Raw genomic sequence first — 14,478 nt, 5'->3', positions numbered from 1 at the left:
GGTGAGGTGAAAATGTAAGCTATTACTTTAATATTAACAGACTTTTGCTGAATGAATTACTGAGTAAATTACTTTTCTTACAAACCCAGAGAGTGTCCGACCGATCCAGAAGGTCAGACAGATGATGCAGCTGAACGACAGGATGAAAGCAGTAACAAACTGGTGCAGGATGAGGGGAAACACACAGAGGTAGAAGAAGAAGACGAGGATGAAGAGAAGAGGGAGATGGGACACAGTGACGTTGGTAAGGGACAGATCAGAATCAAGTGAAAGTAATTCAGCCCTCATCTATTAGAATGAGTTGTTCAGTCGTGACACTAATTTATTTCATGTTGGACATCAGGACCTGCATCTGCTGCACAAAGAACAAGAATGAGTCTGTGTTTTTCTTTCTTTTTAGTGACTCGGCCACAGAAATGTTATTATGGTCTGTATAATCAGGGATCCACATGTTACCTCAACAGCATCTTGCAAGTTCTCTTCATGACACCAGAGGTCCACAACAGGTTCGAAACAGCTGCTTTCATATGTAGCAAATATAAGAAAAAGTAAAGCAACTAGAGTAAATGTAAAAAATTGTATTGTAAATTATCAACAGGAAATATTATTATAAAGTGATTCATTTGGGTCTAAATGGGTGTTTCAAATTCACAAATCTCCATCAGTAACATATTAACCGGCAGTAAACAGTGATTATTCACTGAGAAACTATTCTCTGCCTTAAGGTTGGATCCAGAAATACAAACAGATCTTCAGCTGAGAAATATCTTTGAAGGCTTGAAGATGAAAACATGTGGAACAGAAACCATCACAAAAACATTGGGGATTGCAGATGGTAAGCTGGACTGTAATCAGCAGAAGATCAAAGAGTAATGTGCTGTTAGTAGGATATTCACTTGTCAGATTGATGGAATTAGTAAACTGGATGTTTTGCTCTGCAGTTTATCAACAGTGTGATGCTGCTGAATGCCTGGAGTGGATTTTAGATAAGGTCAGCCCACAAGTCTCTGAGGTGAGCATGTAAAAAAAAACCTGGACTGCAACTTCTAGGTGAAGACATCTGATTTCTGTATTGATAGAAAATTCTGTCTGAAGGTTTTTGAAGGAGCGCTGACCTACAAAACAACATGCACAACAGAAGTGCACATTATTAACGAAGAGACAAATGCATTTTGGAGTCTTCAGCTGTCACTAAGAGATACTGATGATTCAACCTACAGTGCGGTAAGTTGTGTGTCATTGCATGATGATGTGAGATTGGTCTGTTGGTGATATGTATTAATTATTTATTTGTCACAGGAAAAAGGCTTTCAAAGGATTTTTGACTCTAAATCATTCAGTGGAGGCAATAAGGTGTTCTGCAACGAATGTAAAAAGGAAACGGAGGCGACCAGGGTGAGTTTTTACTTTAAATTAAATCCCACCTGTTACTGTTTGTGGTTAAATGTTCTTTAATAATGTTGCTTGTGTTATTCAGGAATGTGAGATGGTGAAATTTCCTCAGACTCTGATTCTACTCCTCAAGAGATTTGATATTGACTACAACACCATGTCACATATCAAATCAGACCTCTCTGTGGATGTGCCACCTTCATTACAAATAAAGGTGAGGAGAAGTAACTTTATAAAATATGAGTAGGGTTGTGATCTGTAAGACTTAGGTCTCTCTTATAAGGTATTTGTGCTTTCAATAAATTGCCAAGTTTGTCCATCAACAAGAGTCAGATTTCTTATAGTTTAACGCAGCTCACTGTTGTTGCAGCGTAGTCCATTGTTTATTACATGTGGTTCTAAAGAAAATAGAAAATTGCAAATATGGGCACAAGCACGGGCAAAAGGGAAGTCATAAAAAGTTTGCATCTAACAAAGCAGCAATGTCTGAGCTGGATTACATTAACCTCCTTAAAACTGCAGTTGGGAAAAATAAAATAAAAACACTTTTTGTCATATTTGCTTAAATTGTGCTTCTTATTCCATTTGCAAGAATCGAAACTAGAGCCAGGAGAAATCTCGAACTCAGAGCCAATCACTGTGAAGGGGCACACTCTCACTCAGTCAAGCAAAACAACTCACTTTTGGCTAAGCCAATTCCAATTCCACAGTGTGAAACGCATGGTTCAGTTGCGTTTGGGACATGAAAAAATAGTTGTACTTACTACGTTACTTGTACGTACTCTGCAGCTCTGTGGTTTATCAGTGAGGTGTCTGAACTCCACTGCAGACTGGAGTCTGTTAACAGACAGACAGCTTGGCGTGAAAATGTCAAATGTGCCGGTTCGAAACTAGTAATGACACTTTGCTGCGTTGCAAGATAGAGCCCTATATCTTTAACGCGGCTTCTGAAGTTTTGCAAACACAATGTCTGTGAAACAAGCACCAGCAATAAAAGACCTGCCCATCCCTCATTTTCCTACAACAACTGCATTTAATACAAAAACATGAACATGCCAGTCTCCATGGAGCTCTGGCTCATTACGCTCAATGACATGGCGCGCATATTCACGAGTGACAAAGAAGTAGGATGACAGTGGGGAATAACTTTTGAGCTGGAACAGTGGTGTAGCTACTGGCCTCTCTTACTGCTGTTAGAAGTTGTCACAGCTGCTTCTGAAGCAGGTGGCGTTCTGCCCTGGGTGGCAAAGTGTCAGAGTGGAGTCTTTCGACGAGCTTGCTCTCACTGAGGTTTCGCAGGGCGGGTTTGTGGGTTTGTGGGTTTAATGAGTGGGGCTTAGCAGAGTGATACGATCAGTGGAGAGAGTGAAACAGAAGGTTTTGCACTGTGCATTCAATTGTTGCAGCTTTAATAAGTCTTTTTCACTGTAGAACAAGACGTACAAACTGAATGGGATGGTGAATCACGTGGGTCAGCTAAGATTTGGACATTACACAGCCATCATCCTGTCCAATGAGGATAACACCTGGTACGAGTTTAATGACACTAACGTAAAAAAGGTGAGGATTAATATAACACATCCACTAATAAGGCGCTTATACAAAACCCACAAACACAAATAACAGTAAATGTGTTGAATGTTCTTCTCAATGGTGTAGGCTGAAGGACAACCATTTGCAAAAAAGACTTACAGGTATGTTTGTGAATCCAGTTTTAATATGTTATATCATCTGAATGTGTTCACTCAGTGTTGTTATTTTCTTGTTCCAACAACAAATTATTAATAAATATGATTGTTCAACAGTTCCCAGACTGCATATCTGCTCGTGTACAGAGGTAAGAACATAAAACGTTTCAGTTCAATTCAGTTCAGTTCACCAATATTAACAGATCATTACTGAATGTTACTTTTCCTCCACTTCAAAGCCTTATAGAGTCTCAGAGGACCGTAAAACCAATTCAGAAGTTCTGACAGACAAGACAAAGGAACAAAAGGTTAAATCAGGTAATCTGAAGGAACAGGTGGAGATGAGGTAGAACATAAAATAAATGACAGTGATGACAGACTGACTAGAACCTAGACAAGGAAACATACAGACTACATACGTATTACAAACATACATTACATATTGTCTGACAAGCTGGGCACAGGCTAACAAATGCACAATGAAGCCACTCGAAACTCTTTATAAACGAAGAAGTGCTTTTAGTCAGTCAGCGTTCTCTGTAACAGAATCTAAACAATGGAATCTATTGCCAATGCTGATAAGAGAAGCAAATACTTATCGTTCTTTTACTGGTCAGCTAAGGAAGTGGCTAATTAATCAAATATGTGCACATTAGACTACCTACTGCCCACTGAGTTGCTTGCTTGCAGATTGTCTTTGTCAGTTTTTTTTCTTTTCTTGTTATGGTTTGTCTAATATGTTTTTTGTTACTTATTTTTGTGTGTTGTAGCTGTCTGACTATTATTCTGTATGTATTGTTATTACGTGCAGACTGTAATAAGTCATTTTATGTCATTTTAAATCTTTATTTTAGGTTGACCTTTTAATAACTGGCCAGGGGCAACAGATTATTTACAGAAAATTAGCCTATTGAGCTAACTCAGGCTCATTTACAGTTATTTTGCTTTTAATTAATGAGCACTGTCCCAGTCAAATAAACAAATAAGGGGTAGATAAGGAGGGACAGGTAAAACCGGCAGACAATCACACAAGGCAGAAAACACACAAACACAGGAAGTGAAGCTGCACAAGACACATGAAGAAAGACTCTTACAACATAAAACAGGAAATAAGTTAACTAAATCAGTAACAAGAGGTGTAAGCCCTATGTCTGAAAAAAAAAAAATTCTCACTTACTTTCCCACAAGATGAGAATTCTCTGAAACCTTGCAGAACTTCAGCATCCAACATCCAGAAAGGCCCTTATTTTTATTTATGGATTTGTTGGATTTATTGTTTGTGCATTTGTTTGTGCTGCTCACCTACAACCCCACCTTACTCTTCTCCTGTGTTGTCGCAAAGTTTCTGAGCGATGGAGACAAAGAGCGTAACCATAACTACCTCCTGCTGTTCTGCTGACAGAGGACCATAGTTAAATCAGATGATCAACCTATATGGTTGTTTAATTCTGTGAATTTGAAATAAAAACATAATTTACAAAGCAATGTGTTATTAAATATAATATGATTTACTATGAAAGCACACTGTAGTCACCACAGAAAACAACATGAAGACTTTTGTATGTAATAAATACACATAAGAAACATTACCAACACGTTTCACTCTTCTCTACCTGCATTATTTTTTATGGACATTTTTTTTCATCCAGGGAATCTGTTAAAGAGACCACAGATTACAGAAGATTACTGTTTGTTTTGAAATGGGTGTTGATGAAAGATGACTGTGTTTACATGTACAGTATCTATGTATTTTTACCACAGTTGTGATTGAGCATTTGCAGAAACTCAGCAGCTGAGTCACAGTGAATAATAAAATGGCCTATGGAAGGACAGAATAATTACATGGAACATACAACTGTCAGCCATAACACTGTGACCACTAAGAGGTGAAGTGAATAACAATTATGATGTCGTTACCATGGCACCTGTCAGTGAATCAGAATCAGAATCAGAAATTTATAGCCAAGTAGCATTTTACATGTACGAGGAATTTGCTTTGGGGATAAGGTGCTACACGTAGACAAACATACAGTTGACATAAATAAATGTAGAAATAAATAAAAATTGGAATAAACAGATGCAAGTTATATGAGAATGATAATAGAATAGAGAAAAATAATACAGCTATTTGCAGACAAAGAACAACATGGCAGATATTTACATGTGCATTTCTCCGGCTTGTGTTATGCATACGTATTGCAACGGAAGAGGATAGAGTGTGCATAAACATATAAATTAACAAAATACACAAATATAGAATAACAACAATTAACAACAAATATGTGCAATGTGCCAGGTTTGTGCATGATTTGAAATGAAATGAAATAATATTTACACATGGGTGTCAGTGGGTTGGACATATTAGCCAAGAAGTGAACATTTTGTCCAAGGAAGGAACAGCGGTGAACGGGTGACTGTGACTGGGTCTTGGGCGGTTAAGGCCAAGGTCCCATCCAACAGATGAGCTACTGTAGGTCAGATTGCTGAAAAAGTTAATTCTGGTTCTGATAGAAAGGTGTCAGAACACACAGTTCATCGCAGGTTGTTGCGTACGGGGCTACGTGGCCGCAGACCATTCAGGGTGCCCGTGCTGACCCCTGTCCACTGCCGAAAGTTGCTACAATGGGCACGTGAGCATCAGAAGTTGAACAGGAAGCAATGGAAGAAGTTGGCCTAGTCTGATGAATCATGCTTCTTTTACTTCACACGGATGGCTACGTGCGCATGTGTCGCTTCCCTGGGGAACACATCACACCAGGATGCACTATGGGCAGAAGGCAAGACGGCGGAGGCAGTGTGATGCTTTGGTTGATGTTACTTTGACACGTACGTAGCCCCCACTTCATCATTATCATCAACAATCACTCAAAGGTGCACCTGGGGGGTCCTTATTGTGGGTCTTCAAAAGGCTGAACAGGCCAATGCTGGAATAGTTATATAATAGTTATGGAAACTTTCTTGCAGTGTGAGTGTTTATGTAAGGAGCTGGAAGTGGAAGAGGAAGTGAGTTTTGGTGGAGACTTTCTCTCGTCTTTGCTGCTATGAGTCTGGCAGCCTGTCGAAGATTGTCTTCATGGAAAGTGGCTCCTTTATGTAAAATGTTTCTTGCTCCTTGTATTTCTCTTGTAACTGTCTGACTGTGAAGATCATGCTGGTTGTGCCATGTGTAGGACAAAAACCACACTGAGTGTCCTGAAGAGAAGGTGGGCAACAATCTTCCAAGTTGTTGACAGTAGTGAGATGCCCCTGTTGTTTCCACACTCTGTCTCCTCGTTTTTAGGATATTTTATTTGTCCTTTGACCAGAGGGGTTGGATCTGCAGTTAAAATAGACTGAGTTTGATCGATTCAGTAAGGAGCTGGCTAGCTAACTGTTAGCATCAGATAGCTGTGGTAACAGTAGGCAAAGCTAAAAACAGGTTGTATTGATAGAAACTTTCCTGTTACCATCAGTTATGCAACACAAACGTGAATTTTGTGTAAGAGTCATAATATATACACTATTTTGTACATTAGATCTTCCACAATGACAGAATTGTTGTGTCTGAAGAGGACTGCACTCTGTTTCAGCCACTGGCTCATCTATGTTTTGTAGATTGACCAGGTGTGTAATGTGGACACAGAAGTCCTGTCAGAGAACAACAAAGCCCTGTTCAATAAAAATATCTGATCATGTTGATAACTGATCATGTTTCCAGTTACACCAATCTTTCAATTTTGGGGTTCTAACAACTATATATTCCTGTACAGGCCTGAATCTGAGGACTGTGGACAACATCCAGACTACTGTGTTTCCATGCACCACACATGGCTGATTTTTCAGACCCAGGACAGAGCAAAAGACATTTCCGTCACGCAGCATGCAGACAGCTTGTACGTTCATAATGCATAATGCTAAGAATTGTTGCAGACCATGTACACCCTTTCATGGAAATTGTATTCCTGTTTTAAAAGCTGATATAAGGTTGAGTTCCCATCTGAGTAACAGCAGCTATGATGACGTGTAAAAATCGCCATTTAGTGAAGCCATCCTTTCACCCAAAGACTCAAAAACAATTTTAGAGGTTTAGTCTGTAGGCTATAAACACATACCCTCTAGTACGGTGGCCCTGAAGTGAAGTGGCGATTTGCAGTCATGTTTTGGCAAAACACAGTCGTGTTATGGCGATTTGCTGTCGTGTTGTGGCGAATTGTTGTAGTGTGGTGGCGAATTGCAGTCATGTTGGTGAAATGCTGTTGTGGTTTGCACTTCAGTGCCAATGTACTACAGCCTCATAATCATAATTGTTAAGACTATTTACTTTCGATTTAAGATGATGACTTGCTGATTATCTTCGGATCCAAGATGCAAGAGAAGCTAAAGCACATGTCTACAGTTCATGCACTGCTGAGACTGTCAGGAAGCATCTGATGAGGGTTTAAAAATTATTGAGTGTCCTGTTTCTTTATATTTCTACGGCAGCTTACTGCAGTCAGCCAATATCAAATAGTCCATTATGTTAAGAAGATAGATAAAATAGGCCTACATGTAGGCCTGAGTCACAAATCTATATGTGCATTGTTTATTTAACGTAAGTTTGTTGTTTGAATATTATCTGCTTGAAAACAGTGTGGTTTGTGACAATAATATTAACTTTGCTTATCAGGTCTGCTTGTAGAGTGACCTACAGCAAAGAGACCTGTCTTGATTTTCTAACATTGTTCTGCACTGCTAACAACGAGACTAACTTTAATGATAACAAAAAAATGCAGGAAATTCAAAATTTTTTGAAAAATAGTAAGTTTGAGCATTGTGCAAAATTAAGTTTAAAAGTAATACAATTATTAAAACATCCAACAAGAGACCATCAGACCTTTTTTCTGGGTATGTAGGCCAAGTGGGTAGGAGAAGACACAGCTGCCCTGATTGTTCTGGCATTAATATAACTCCGTGGCATTAGTTGTAAATACCAAGATATAAATATAAAAACGCTAAACAAAGCATCTCATTAAAGCTGCAGTATGGAATTCTTTGAAAAATAAATTTGTGTCATATTTGCTGAAAGTGTCACTATATTTTGAAAACAGAACATGAGAGAGATAGTCAGGGTCCTCTGGCTCCTCCTACTGCTCCCAATGCCATTTGCAAAAATCAACTGCTCTGTACAAAACAACAGTGTCAATCACTGCCCCCCTCCTTGTGTATGCTCTCTGTAAGTCAAGCTCAATATCTTCAGCACGGCTTCAGACATTTTTTCTGAGAAACAACCACCAGCAAAAAAAGAACTGCCCATCCCTCCTTGGCCGATGTAACCCCGAGTTGTACTACATGGTCCTGACTCGAACCAGTGACACACAGGTTCGCTGGTTTCCATAACACCAACAACTGCATATAATAAAAAACACTTGTGTGAACACGTGGAGCGCCAGGCTCGTTATGTTTGATGCCACGGTGCTTGTAACGACAAGTGGCAGAGAGGCATTATGATAAACAGTGGGGAATAACTTTTGAGGGGGGACAGGGGTGTACTAGCATCTCATCCTGCGGTTAAACGTTATCACAACTGCGGCTAAAACCTGGGGCACTCTGAAATTGGCCTCAAAGTGTCGGAGGGCCATCTTTCAAAGCTGCTCTTGCCCTACACGCAGTGGCACATGTATGCACATGTTACTTTCCTGTTCAAACAACAAATTATTAATAAATAAATGATTGTTCAACAGTTCCCAGACTGCATATCTGCTCATGTACAGAGGTAAGAACATTTAAAATGTTAAATTCAGTTCTCCAGTATTAACAGATCATTACTGAATGTTACTTTTCTCCACTTCAAAGCCTTATTGAGTCTCAGAGGCCTCTAAAACCAATTCAGAAGTTCTGACAGACAAGGCAAAGGAACGACAAATCAGGTAATCTGAAGGAACAGGTGGAGATGAGGTGGAACAGAAAATAAATGACAGTGATGAAGAGCAAAATCATAAAAAATGAACACAGGGTCAAACATGAAGACAGAGAAACTTCAGATCCTGCCTTTTTATGCATTTCAGTTATTGCAATGCTATATGCGCACTAGTTGTGCAAAGAGAAGCAAGAGACTAGATTAAATTGTAGACTCCAAGGCAGAGCTGGAGCAGTTCAATTCATTTATGGACAACATCAAAAAGGTACAGTAAATGTTATGGGATGATCAGGCAGCCACCGGTCAACACCAGATAAACAGTACAATGTGGGCAAACACATTAAGCAGTATATCAATGCCCATTAAACAGGCAACGGCCCAGAAATCAAGGTGAAGGACCAAAAAGCACAGAGATAATAGTAAGAATGGGCTGGGATGCTCAACACATAAGAGAAAGAAAAGCACCTAGACAAGCGAACATACAGGATACAAATGATAATGATAAGGAGGGACAGCTGAAACCAGGGCGGGGGATCACACAGGCCAGAAAACACACAAAGACAAGTGAAACCGCAAAAGACACATTTATTTATATGTATTTCTCGTTGTTTTTGTTTGTTCATTAACTGTTTCTACTGGTCATCTACCACCTTTTCAGAACGATGGAGATGCGTAACCATAGCAACTTCCTGTCCCTCCTGCCTGCAAGAGGAGAGGGATAGATCACTATAGTCACTTTTAAGATATTAAGTTGCTGAGGGTCTGGCAGCGGACCAAAACACTGTGAGGCATATGAGAGGGGAGGACATAATCTTTCAAAACTTAAAAACGCATTGCACTCGTAGTTAGAGACTTTCTTTCAACCAGGAAATTTATAATAGAGAAGGTGTCGACGGATTAGAGTAATGTTTATTTTAACTGTGTTTATATCTATGTAGCCTATATTTACCACAGTTGTGAATGAGGAAGAGCATTTATTTATGAATTTGTATACATTTTAAATAGAAGCTGACAAACATTTTTATTTTGATAATACAAAAAAAGTCATGATGCAAAAGTGCGTATTGTTTGAAAGGCATAATAATTCACGATATGGTTTCTAAGTAGATTCTGACATGTACATGAACTTTCTTTGAGAAGAAAGATTTTCTAGATTTAGAATTTCTCTAACATTACCAGCAGCTCAGTACATAGTTATTGTCATTCACAGTAATCAGATGTTGTCATTTGTGGTCCAGCCAGAGGGAGACAGAGTGGGGCCAATAGTAAAAAAGATGTTATTGCTATGTGTGTTTGTCACACATCAACAATTTCTACGAATAACAAGGTTCAATATATACAAATTAATGTGCCAATGATATTTATAAGTTAGACAAAACTACTCACAGCACTTTTGATAAACATATTTGACATTTATTCATATTATAATTTTTTTCTATTAGCTGTCTTTTTAACTCTACAGTACAAAGATACCTGAGCTTGGTTTTGTGCCCTGACGAAAGGTAGTGTCTGCACACTGACATTGCTCCTTTAGACAATGTTAGTTTCCTGCTTCAATCACAAGTCAGGCTGTGCTTTCCTTGTTAGTATTAAGTACATTATGCTTTAAAAAGGTCTTGTTTTGGGAGAATAAACAAAGGAGCATAACTTAAAAATAAACAATAATATGTGAAATGAACAGACTGAATAAAGATATTATGGAGATCAGAATGATGACACACTGAAACATTGTGATAAAGAAGCTAAAGCAAAATCCAGCAAAGTGAAAAACAGAATAAACTTAGTTGTCTATGTAAAATGTTCCAATTATGGAAAGATGGTACAAAAGAGCTCTAAAGCTTTATAACTACTACTAAAAGTTGGTGTGGGGTTGAGATCCTGGCTGAGTAACATCAGTTATGATGATTGACATTATAAAATAACTTTTTCTGCCACACAGGTATCGAGGTCTGTCTCGGTGCAACACCAGTGGGGCAAAGTTTGTATGCGTTGCGCTTCAGGCACTCTTCAGTGAACTGCAGACAAACAAAGCAGAACTTCACCTTACAGCGAGAACAGACGATGGTTTTACACTGAGTTCTGTTATGCTCCACCAGAAAACCACAGGTGGGACAGCCAGTGACGCCCTTCACAGACTCAAAGACGATATCTGGACAGTTTCTCAGTGTTTCTAATGGCTCATTGACGCAGCCATCATTTTCACAGCGGTCTGAACGTGGAGCCGGACCTTTCCATTCCCTCAAACACTGCCAGCAGAATCTGAAAGGTCTTCTTTTTGCAGCTGTGCACTTTGTGCACTCGACACCCAGATCACTGAAATCAGCCCTCACCACACAAGACTTGCAGCCAGGACACTGTTGAGTGAATTTACACAGAATGAGAGGTTTTTTATTCACCCTTGAGTGTTCATGCACAACAAGAACAATTTGTAAACAAAAGTGTAAATACAGAGTCACTGAGATACTTACAAATTTGACATTCAAGTAATCCTTGGCAGCGTTATGGAACATTTTCTTTTCAAAGTACTTCATTTCTTCTTTGGTTAGAAGAGCCATTTTACAAACCTCCTCATATGGCCACTCAACATCACAGTCAGGTTTGCCACACACAAATCTGGACTCACCCTTAGATAGTAAAAAGAAATAAGAAGGAATGTGAGAAAAACACAATTTTCAAAGATTTTGTTCAACACTTAAATTAATTTTTAACATGAATGTCTGTGTGTGTTTGTCCTATTGTTGTTGCAACTAACCCAGACTCTTGTAGTTATGAACTAACTTATCAACATCTTACAACTACTTTTTCCCATGTGGAATAGGGACTAAACTGAGCATGTGTAGGGTGAATAAGGTGATTTGTAACTTGTTCCTACTGATTGGTAGTGAACTTGACATGTAAGACCTATTTCTGACCCTGTGAGAACCTCCCCTAAAATTACTAACTACATGCCACTTAGCATTTTGTCAGTGAAGTTTATTCACTGAAACATCTTTGAAGTTCATGATGAAGGTGAAGTAAATAGTGTACCTGGTCCAGCAACCTGCGACACCAGTTGGTGAGAGACATCGGAGTAACAGCATGACCACAGGACATCTTTGCTCTGAGAGACTTGAACTCATCGCACAAAACTATGAGACACACAAACACAAGGAGAGCAGTGTCATAAGCTATAACTAAGGGTTACATATACTACTTATAGAAATACGATAAGATACCGATGGCACTTATTAGTTTAGGAATAAGGCTTATTAATGTAACATTTGGCTACTTACAGTCTAAGTCATCGTCTCCACTGACAAATGTAAGTGTTCTGTCTCGAGGGTCGTAACACTTCTCCATTTGTGTTGTCATATTGCTTGTCTGTTGTCCGGAGTTATTGCTCTGTTCAGCTGTCACGCTGTTGCCCATCTTGACTAAATGTAATATTTTGCCTACTCACTCAAACTAAACACTCTGAGGCTTTGAGTTGTTTCGGTTTCTTTCGCTGTTAATTTCCATGAAGTCAAGTGACTGTCAGTATAATATGTGACGCAACTTATGAAAAAAACATCAGATAGCATGTAGACTATTTATTTAACCAGGTTTCAGTTTGTCTAGATACCACAATAAACCACCCTGCAGAGCACACCAGTCCTCACTGCAGCAAAATGTGCATCCAGGTCAGCGTACGTCTGCCCAGAGGAGAGAACAAGCTCCTGAAGGTGTGCGACTTTAAAGAGGAGCTGAAGCATATCACTGTACTGGACCTGAAAAAGAAAATTAATCAGGAACTGAAGACAGGTATGTAACAATTTTGGTCCTATTTATCATTTTGTCAGTAGGCTATGACATGTAGCCTAACTAGACATTAGGCCTATACGTTTAAAATAGGCTAGAGTTGGGCGTTCTTTCAGTCCTTTATTTTCCTCTAATTTCAAAGTGTAAAGTCGTCTTTGTGGATTTCATTCAAACCTTAACTCTTGTTTCAAGGTGATGTTTCATCAGGATTTCAGAGAGTCTAATAATAATACATAATCTTACATCTTCTGCCTTGTAGCTGTTATAAATAGACTAGACGTCTAAAAATCGCCCTTCTGCCAAAAACAAATGTGAAGGTTTTCTATATATGGCCTATTATAAATATAATAATTAGACTTTACTTCTGCCTTTGCTAAGATGACGACTTGCGGATTGTCTTCCGAGCCAAGACGCTGGAGGATGAGACCACACTGGATTCCTCTGAGATAAAGCACATGTCTACAGTTCAAACAGTGACGAGACAGTCCGGAGGCTGAGGAAGATATAAAACCACGACGAGATGAATAACGTCTGTGCTCAAAACCAGCGAATCTCAACACATAAACAAATAAATACACATGTACTCACTCTGTCCTTCGTTTTTGATCATTATTCCCTGTATTATGTAGAAAGTAATTAGCCTGGTAAATTCACGTTTTATTTGAGCAGAACCTGTAAATAAATGTTTTCAAGATCTCTTGGTGTCCTGTTTCTTTCTGTTTCTTTCACATTACTGTCAGTCAATGACAGACATTCTATTAAGAAGATGGATAAAATGCATTTAGCCTATAAGTCTAAGTCTTAAAAGTATACATTTGTTAACGGTTAAAAGAAATGTGGTTTGTGCCAATAACCTTAACGTTGCTTATAAACTCTGCTTGTAAAGTAGCCTACATAGAAAGGGTTCTACCTGACTTTCTAACATTGTTCATCAGCAAATGACACTAACTTTAAAAATCAAAAATATGTGAAAAATATTAAATTATGACCATTATGTAAAATTAATAAATAGTCAGCAATTTAAAAGTAATAAAATGATTAAAACATCCAACAAGAGACTTCCAGACCTTCTGCACAGATGATTTGACACATCAGGTGACTTGACACGCGATAAATGTGAAAAAACAGAAAAGGAGTGAGACTGTTCAGCATAAAGATATTAATTAAAAAGCCTTATCTTAAACAGGCAACATGGATTCATTTCCTTGTTTAACTGTTTAGAGTGTGCCTGTTTAGGTGTTTTCCACTCATCGTGAAAAACCTTATTTACCCCCGGGAATCCCACAGAGAGATCAGATCATTGATTGATGTTTTATAGCCTTTGTTTTTGGCTTTCGGTTTGGCCGCGTGTGCACGTTAGTGCGTGTGAGTTGAACAGAAAGTCCCTTTTCATATATTTATGGCTTCACATTATTTTCACACGATAGGAGTTGGATTCGGCTTAAAATGAAAGAAAGAATGAAAAAGAAGACAAATCCTCTTAATGCTCAATTCTGATTTTTTCCCCAGATCCGATTTTCTTTTTGTTTGACAGTTCACATTGTTGTTTAAATGTGGCCTATATCAGACTCCAGTGGGAATGATAGTTAGGTATTGTAACTCCAGATTCTAGGCGCAGCCCTCTAAGGCCATCGCTATTGGGTTTACCCCTACAGCTCCTTCGCAGCACTGATAAATTTTGTCTACACCCACCCACAGAGTGGGCCTGTCCTACGTCTGCACCTTGTATATACAGTGGGTACGGAA

The 14,478-nt window shown here is 38.8% G+C and overlaps 2 protein-coding genes across 2 annotated transcripts in view; one reads left to right on the top strand and one right to left on the bottom strand.

Moving 5' to 3' along the window:
* LOC123979842 (ubiquitin carboxyl-terminal hydrolase 47-like) overlaps window positions 1-4,673 on the top strand; it is a 5,870-nt gene extending 1,197 nt beyond the window's left edge. Inside the window, exons 5-14 of the mRNA XM_046063952.1 lie at window positions 90-244; window positions 401-506; window positions 726-835; window positions 942-1,012; window positions 1,300-1,395; window positions 1,478-1,606; window positions 2,824-2,952; window positions 3,052-3,086; window positions 3,198-3,229; window positions 3,320-4,673. Of these exons, the coding sequence (XP_045919908.1) occupies window positions 90-244; window positions 401-506; window positions 726-835; window positions 942-1,012; window positions 1,300-1,395; window positions 1,478-1,606; window positions 2,824-2,952; window positions 3,052-3,086; window positions 3,198-3,229; window positions 3,320-3,327 (871 nt within the window). The 3' untranslated portion in view covers window positions 3,328-4,673. The remainder of the gene's footprint in view (window positions 1-89; window positions 245-400; window positions 507-725; window positions 836-941; window positions 1,013-1,299; window positions 1,396-1,477; window positions 1,607-2,823; window positions 2,953-3,051; window positions 3,087-3,197; window positions 3,230-3,319) is intronic.
* A 5,332-nt stretch (window positions 4,674-10,005) lies between these two features.
* On the bottom strand, window positions 10,006-12,306 carry LOC123980138 (E3 ubiquitin-protein ligase ARIH2-like). The gene is made up of 4 exons (XM_046064381.1): window positions 12,228-12,306; window positions 11,983-12,083; window positions 11,424-11,579; window positions 10,006-11,309 (listed from the first exon to the last, which is right to left on the bottom strand). Exons 1-4 carry the CDS (start codon window positions 12,304-12,306, stop codon window positions 10,848-10,850), a joined length of 798 nt encoding a protein of 265 aa, XP_045920337.1. The 3' UTR covers window positions 10,006-10,847.
* Window positions 12,307-14,478: the final 2,172 nt, after the last annotated feature.

The sequence above is a fragment of the Micropterus dolomieu genome, linkage group LG12, assembly GCF_021292245.1.
Source record: "Micropterus dolomieu isolate WLL.071019.BEF.003 ecotype Adirondacks linkage group LG12, ASM2129224v1, whole genome shotgun sequence".
Classification (NCBI taxonomy): domain Eukaryota; kingdom Metazoa; phylum Chordata; class Actinopteri; order Centrarchiformes; family Centrarchidae; genus Micropterus; species Micropterus dolomieu.
Note: the sequence above shows the minus strand (reverse complement) of the source record. Positions and strands in the feature narration are given on the sequence as shown.

Bases quoted from the DNA above. Each gene is read 5' to 3' on its own strand.
- LOC123980138 (XM_046064381.1), bottom strand. From the start codon at position 12,306: ATGACAACACAAATGGAGAAGTGTTACGACCCTCGAGACAGAACACTT. The intron at 11,580-11,982 runs GTACACTATTTA...TTACTATCTAAG, and splicing joins GTCGCAGGTTGCTGGACCAG to GGTGAGTCCAGATTTGTGTG. The intron at 11,310-11,423 runs GTAAGTATCTCA...TTCACTCAACAG, and splicing joins ATTACTTGAATGTCAAATTT to TGTCCTGGCTGCAAGTCTTG.